The sequence below is a fragment of the Megascapheus bottae genome, chromosome 1 (assembly GCF_031878675.1).
Source record: "Megascapheus bottae isolate mThoBot1 chromosome 1, mThoBot2.hap1, whole genome shotgun sequence".
Taxonomy (NCBI): Eukaryota; Metazoa; Chordata; class Mammalia; order Rodentia; family Geomyidae; genus Megascapheus; species Megascapheus bottae.
In genome coordinates, this window is record NC_143509.1 from 26,635,655 (window position 1) to 26,643,172 (window position 7,518).

Here is a 7,518-nt window from a genome sequence, read left to right on the forward strand (position 1 = left end):
CCTTGGTCTCAACCCTCACCCAGCCACACCCTGTGGGAAACATGCCCAGCTCCCTGCCCACCCCACCTGGCCTGCCAAACTGTGCCCCTGAACCATGCTTTGTACCTCACCCACCACCAAGCCCTGTGGACTGAGGACACACAGGGAGCCCAGCCTTACTAGATCCACAGGCTCTGATTCACATGAGGAACACAGGAGACTGAAGGGGGGGGAGTGTGTGTGTCTGACCTCTTCACCTAGGTAGAAGTGAGGACACCAAAACACACAATCAAGTTCCTGGTCTTTAATTGGGGATGAGGCTGGGGCAGGCCCTCTGTACAGGTGGCATAGGTGCTGTAGGTATGAGTGGCAGCTCTGCAGTGACAGGGGTTGGGGCAGCCAGTCAGGTTGAGAAGTCTTTAGGCAAGCCCCACCAGGTCTGTGGGGGTCTGGCACTGTGCCGCCCCCTGGTGGCCTCTTCACTAAACTGCATGGAGGAGGAAACTCATGGGTTTTTTCAGACCACCTCTCTAAGTAGCCTGGACCTCAGGGGAGCTGGTTCCACCTGTGTGGTACACACCCTCCTTGGCCCTGGGCCTCAGTTTCCCTGCTGATGACAGGCATACACCGACTACTCCAAGGCCTTCACCAGGGCCTCGTTGGCCTCGATGCGTATCTGGATCTCTGCCCGTGCAGCCTCATCTGCAGCCCCAGACAGCTCAGACTGCGCCTTCTCCAGATTTGCCTTGGCTGTCTGCAGAAGGTGAGGAAGGGTGAGGGCAGAATAGACCCAGCTGGCCACCTGCCCTTCCATGGCCAGCAGGTTCACTCCACACTTACCCCCAGATCCAGCATGTCCAGTGTCACAGCCTCTTCAGCCAGTAATTGCACGGAGGAGTCAGCATTCACCGTGACAGAGCCGCTGCTCACTGTGGGAAGGGGGAGCAGGAGGCAAGGCCCTCAATCCACTGTATCCACATAGCATCCTGGTGGACAACCTGAGTCCCTTGGTTTAGAGCTCTACAAGACTGGGGTACCACAGTGCCATCTGTGTGCCACCTTCTCTCAGAAATATAATGCAAGATATGTAGCAGTGGCTCACCCTTATAATCTTAGCTACTTAGGAAGTTGAGATCTGAAGACTGCATTTTTTTGTGTGTGTAGGGGGTGGGTCATGGGGCTTGAACTCAGCCTGAGTGCTGCCCCTGAGCTCTTCTGCTCAAGGCTATCACCCTACCCTTGAGCCAAGCCCCACTTCCCTACTCTAAAGGTTAACTGGAGATAAGAGTATCAGGTCCTTTTGTGCCCAAGGCTGGCTTTGAACTTTGAACCTGGATCCTCAGATCTCAGCCTCCTGAGTAGCTAGGATTACAGGCATGAGCCATGGAGCCCAGCTTGTATTTTAAAGCCAGCCTGGGCAGAAAAGTCAACAAGACTTCTATCTCTTATCATCAAAAAGCCAGAAAGTAGAGCTGTGGCACAAGTGGTAGAGCACCAGCCTTGGGCAAAAAAATGCTAAGGGACCTTGAGTTCAAGTCTCAGTACTAGCCAAAAAATTCAGATTACTTGATGGGGCTAGATACCCACTAACAACCTATTCTTTCTCCAACCTGTTCTTTCTCCTTTCCAATATGTAGTATTGTGGTAGCTCAGTGGTAGGTGTTTGGTTTTTTTTGCATGAGGACCTAAGTTTAAATATGTAACTGTGTGGTAACTCGCCCTATGTAGAAGAACTCTCACTTAAAAAAAAAAAAAAAAAATGCTGGCTGGGAGTTTGGCCTAGCGGTAGAGTGAGTGCTTGCCTAGCATGCATGAAGACCAGGGTTCGAGGTTCGATTCCTCGGCACCACATACATAGAAAAAGCCAGAAGTGGTGCTGTGGCTCAAGTGGTAGAGCACTAGTCTTGAGGAAAAGCCCAAGGACAGTGCTCAGGACTTGAGTTCAAGCCCAGGACTGGTAAAAAAAAAAAAACAGAAATTTGCCTAGCATGCTGATAGGTTCTGAGTTTAATCTGTAGTACTCTGAATTTAAATAAAAAGAGAGAAACAAATTAACCAGGTGCCAGTGGCTCCTGCCTGTACTACTAGCTACCACAGAGGCTAAGATATGAGGATCCAGGTCCCAAGCCAGCCCAGGCAGGAAAGTCCATGAAACTCTTATCTCCTAAATTAATTACCAAAAGAGCTGGAAGTAGAGCTGTGGCTCGAGAGGTAGAGTGCTAGCTGGGTGAGGTGGCTCACACCTGTAATCCTAGCTACTCAGGAGGCTAAGATTTGAGGATCAAGGTTCAAAGCCAGCCCCGGTAGGCACTAAAGTCCATGAGATTTTTTTTTTTTTTTTTTTTTTTGCCAGTCATGGGCTTAAGCTCAGGGCCTGAGCACTGTCCTTGGGCCTGAGCACTGTCCTTGGACTTTTCTCAAGGCTAGAGCCCTACCACTTGAGCCTCAGCACCATTTCTGGCTTTTTTCTATGTATGTGGTACCGAGGAATCGAACCTGGGTCTTCGTGCATGCTAGGCAAGCACTCCTGGCCCCATGAGATTCTTATATCCAATTAATCACTAGAAAATGGAAAGTGGGGCTGTGGCTCAGAGGTAGGGCCGCAGCCATGAGCTGAAGAGCCCAGGGACAGCGCACAGGCCCAGAGTTCAAGCCCCATGAGCCCCCCACCCCAAATTAAAAAGAGGTAGAGTGCTAGCTCTGAGCAATAAAGCTCAGGGGAGGGCTGGGAGTTTGGCCTAATGGTAGAGTGCTTGCCTAGCATGCACGAAGACCCGGGTTCAATTCCTCAGTATCACATTCATAGACTAGAAAAAAAAGGGGGGGCAGAAGTGGTGTAGTGGCTCAAGTGGTAGAGCTCTAGCCTTGAGAAAGCAGAAGAAGAGTGCTCAGGCCCTGAGTTCAAGGACCAGGACTGGGAAAAATAAAAAGGGAGGGGCTGTCCCAGATTGGCTCCTTCCCACATATCACCACTCCTCCCCTGCACCTCTCTATTTTGTTCTAGCTCTGTGTTCCCCACTGTCTTAATGCTGGCCAAATCAGGCTGAGTTCAGGACCACTTGTATGCTTCCTACCGTGTTCTAGGTCACTCCATCAGTGTCTACATACCAACCTTTCCTTTTCTCAAGGTCTCAACTGACACCAGGCCTAGTGCCCCTCCACCCCAGTTCACTGCACACTGACCAAAATACTTAGTGGTGGTACCATCTTCAGCATGAACCACCACCAGCCCGGGTCGCAGGACCTGCAGAGTGGGTACGTGGGATGCCAAGATACCGAAGGCACCAGTCAGTGTGGGTACATCCACTTGTCGGACGTTGGCCTCGTTGAAGAACACCTGGAAAGGAAATCGAATTGTTGCTTAGCAACTCTCAAACATTGTTCAATAAGACTTGGTCTTCCCTGCTGTGAAATGGGACCCCGAATGGGCAACACAAGCTCTTGCTTTGCTCTTCTATATAACGGGAATGCCACAGCAGAAAGCCACCCTATAGATGCTAGCAGGGTGCAAGAGAACGTCTCGATTGGAGGCATCGGGCTTCAGGAGCAAGTCTGGTTCCAGAGAAGGGAAGGGGGGGTGGGGGGCGCAAAGGGATGCAGGATAGAGGGTGCAGGGTGGAAGGCAAGGGTACAAAAGGGGTTCCCGCGGGGGTGGGCGGGCTTCTGGACCCCACGAGGGCGGGCGCAGATCCGCGAAGGGGTTGAGGAGGGTCGAGTACCGGACCACGGCCTAAGAACCCGATACAGATTGCCGGGTCCAGCGACCCTGCGGGTTGAGAGGCCTCGATTCCGGGGACGAGGTGCGCAGGCCCGGTCCGTTGGGGAAGGGACGCGGCGGGTGGGACAGCGACTGCGCGGGGTCGGACCTGAGTAGGTGAGGCGAAGGTGAAGGACATCTGGCCCGGGCCTGCGGCGGGGGCTGGGGCGGCGGCGGCCTCGGCGTACGCACGAGCCTGGCGTAGGAGGCGGCCCAGGCCAGGGCGGCGGAGCAGTACGGACGGAAGCATGGCAGCGACGGCAGCGGCGGCAGACAGCGGTCTCCGGAGAATGGACTCTGGCGGCACCACGGCCTTGAGGGCTGTGAGGACAACGCACGGGGGATTGTGGGAAGCACCGGTCTGGCCAGCGCGCATGCGCACACTACGACTCCCGCGCCGACGTCAAGGCCCGGGAGCAGAGCATTCTGGGGGTTGTAGTTTCATTCCCGCTCCAGGGCCAAGCCACCTTTGGAAAGAGTCCGTGAATGCGGGGGAGGGAAGGGAGAGTGTTGCGGATAGATGATTCTGCGCAGGGAGGACTAGAAACCTGCACCGAGCGGACATTTGAGCTCCCAGGCTGCTTGGATGTCTTCCATTGGAGACCTGGGGTAAACAGACTATCCCGCTCTGGAACAGGAGAGGAGGGTGTTTAGCAGGCATTAAGTGACGTCACCAACCAGCAAATCTGTTGTGTGTTGGGTGACGAGTACTGAAATAAATATAGGACACCAGCTGAATGGGGGAACGTGTTGGGACACGAGCGAAGGTTCGCAGCTGCAGATGCAGCTGTCTGGGAAGCCAGCCTCCCAGTCTGGGTGAAAGCCACGGCCGCAGCGCGCGGCTGGCGCGGGTCTGGCGCCGGCAGAGGGCGCGCCAAGCCTGCAAATGCACTTGCTGCTCTCCACCGCCCCCGCCGCGCAGCCCCCGCAGGCCTCTGACGCAGGAGCGCGTGCGCGGGCGGCTCGGGGGCCCCGCTGACGTCAGCCGTCACTGCGCAGCCTCGTCGGCGGGTATGATGTCATCGCACTGCCCCCTCGTTCATGCAAGTCCTCGATCCACAGGCTGGGCTTTTGGCTCCCGCCCCCTCGTAATTATCATTTGCTCCTCTGCAGTGTGGAGAAGGGTCACAGAGGAAATGTGCGTGTGTCGGGGGATGGGGGGGAGGTATTGTGAATCCTTGACATTGCTGCAGGGGAAATGGACACATCTTTTTCTCCCGCCCGTCCTTGAGCTTGAACTCAGGGCCTAGGCACTGTCCCTGGGCTTTTCTCAAGGCTAGCACTATATCACTTGAATCATAGCACCACCGGACTTTTTCTGCATATATGGGAATCAAACCCAGGACTTCATGCATGTTAAGCAAGCACTCTACCACTAGACCATGGCCCCAGCCCTCTCCTTCATTTTTTTTGGGTGGGGGGGTTTGGTCATGGGACTTGAACTCTGGGCCTGGGACGCTGTCCCTGAGCTCTTCAGCTCAAGGCTACCGCTCTATCACTTGAACCACAGCACCACTGCCAGTTTTCGGGTGGTTAATTGGAGATAATACTAACACAGACTTTAGTGCTCAGGCTGGCTTTGAACTATGATTCTCAGATCTCATCCTCCTGAGTAGCTAGGATTACAGGTGTGAGCCACCAGCACCTGGCTTCTCATTCATACTTGTGTGCATAATTTGCACAGCTGGCCTGACACATATCAGAGGCCCCAGACCAGTGCTCTGGGGAATCACGTAGGGTGTTAATCTCGATGGCCTAGACAGTGTGGGAGTTATAAGGGTTTAAAGGGCAGTGAAAAGCCTTATCTCTTTTCCTTGCTGCCTCTATCCCTGTACTTATGGTGGCCTAACTATGAGGAAGCAAGAATTAATTAGTGGGTTCCCCAAAGGATTACTGAATGACGTCTCAATCCCCACAGGGGAGGGCAGCACCCTTGCCCAGTTCCCCAACCTGGGATGATTTGGAAATTCTATCCTAATCCCTCCACTTGGCACAGCCATCATGGCCACCATGTCTGACTTCGATGACCCGTGCCCCCTCTTTCTGCCTCACTTCAGCTAGGAATGTCATAAAAGCTACAATCTAACCGTGAGTACTACAAGGCTCACTGTGGCATCTGCTTCTTTTTGTTCCGTGCTAGACCACCTTTTCAGAACATTTACTCATTTGACTACTAGTCAAGGAGCACACAAGTCCATTTCCGCTAGAGTCATGATCCTAGCCAGAACCATAGGAAGTTCCTGCCCCCTGTTGAAATTATTTTAAGAAGAAAGGAGTGGGGATAGGGATGACATGGTTAGATTTGATCGAGTATGTTATACTGAGGTATGGAAATGTAACAACTAACGTACGCTAATAAGAAAAGAAGAAGTGCCTGCCTCTGGAGTTCTTAGTGTATGTACTGGGGCCAGACAATACACAGGAACACTTGGTGTTAGGGCCACAGAGAGAAGCAGGACTGGAGTTTGGATGGTAGTTGACATAACAGTCAAGAGATGAATGCCTCAAGGCTAGAGCAGTAGCCTTGAGCTGAAGAGCTCAGGGCCAGTGCTCAGGCTGAGATCAAGTCCCTAGACCCAAGTCCATTGATTTCAAAGGTTTTGAACGGGCAAAATGAGACAGGAAGTAGATTTGTAGGTGCTAAGGGTGGGACAGACTTCCTTTTGGGGGTGCCACAATATCCTGGGATTAGGAATATGCAACTCGTTGTACACTTTTGAAAATGCATTTGAAACTGCTGGCTAGGGATAGTTCTAAAGTAAAACCTGTGCTACCAGAAATTAACCAAAAGGGGCCAGGAGTGTGGCCTAGTGGTAGAGTGCTTGTCTAGCAAGCATAAGCACCCTGGTTCAATTCCTCGGTACCACATACATTTAAAAAAGTCAGAAGTGGTAGAGTTCTAGCCTTGAGAAAGTCCAAGGACAGTGCTCAGGCCCTGAGCTCAAGCAAAAAAAAAAAAAGAGAGGGGGGGGGAGAGGGAGAAAGAGACAAATCCTGGGATGTGTGTCTGCTCCACACTTGAGCAAACTTGAACTCAGGGCCCCAGGCACTCTCCTTTAAGCTTTCCACTAACTGACACTTGAGACACAACTCCACTGACTTTCCTGCCTAGGCTGGCTTCGAACTGAAATTCTCAGCGTTCGGCCTCCCGAGTAGCTTAGGATGACAAGCATGAGCCACGGCTGCAGCCTCGCTGTTAGGATGAGACAATTCTTGGATTGCAAGCCCAGCACCCAAGAAAGGGAGTTGGTTTTCGGTGGGCTTTGGGCTAATACAAGTCCCTCTGGAGGAGCAAGTCCCAGGAGGAGGGGTGCAATTTGAGTCCTGGGGGGGGGCTGAGTACAGTTCTGAGAAGCCACACGTATGATCGGCTCCTTTGCTGTATCATGGAACAGGGTGTTCCTGTGAGCCCTTCACAGAGGCACGGGGAACCCCGTATTAGGGAAACAGGTACCTCGCTCTCCCCACCTCCACAGTCTCCATAGAAGAAGCGCTGTCCACCCCCCCAGTCTCCATAGCCCTGGGCCATGAGATACCCCTAAAAGAGTGAGCGGAGGTGCGGTGGGGGGGGGCGCGAAGCCATCCGTTTCCCTACCTGGGCTCTCAGGGGCCCTGCGGAGCTGACAACTGGGGAGGGTAAGTCACGCAGCCCTGCGGGGTGTAGGGGGGTGGGGGGAGAGGGGCCGGGCGGGGGCGGCTGCGCACCGGGAGGGGGGCGCGAGGAGCGCAGGCTCCGCCCCCCGCCCCCGCCGGAAGGGAAGGGGAGGCGGTGTCCAGAGCGC

The 7,518-nt window shown here is 53.7% G+C and overlaps 1 protein-coding gene across 1 annotated transcript; it reads right to left on the reverse strand.

The window, feature by feature from the left end:
* Window positions 1–268: 268 nt before the first annotated feature.
* Window positions 269–4,089, reverse strand: Atp5f1d (ATP synthase F1 subunit delta). Its single transcript, XM_090339565.1, has 4 exons — window positions 3,846–4,089; window positions 3,163–3,316; window positions 820–908; window positions 269–733 (listed from the first exon to the last, which is right to left on the reverse strand). The coding sequence occupies exons 1-4, from the start codon at window positions 3,984–3,986 to the stop codon at window positions 611–613; spliced, it is 507 nt and encodes a 168-aa protein (XP_090195691.1). The 5' UTR covers window positions 3,987–4,089; the 3' UTR covers window positions 269–610.
* Window positions 4,090–7,518: the final 3,429 nt, after the last annotated feature.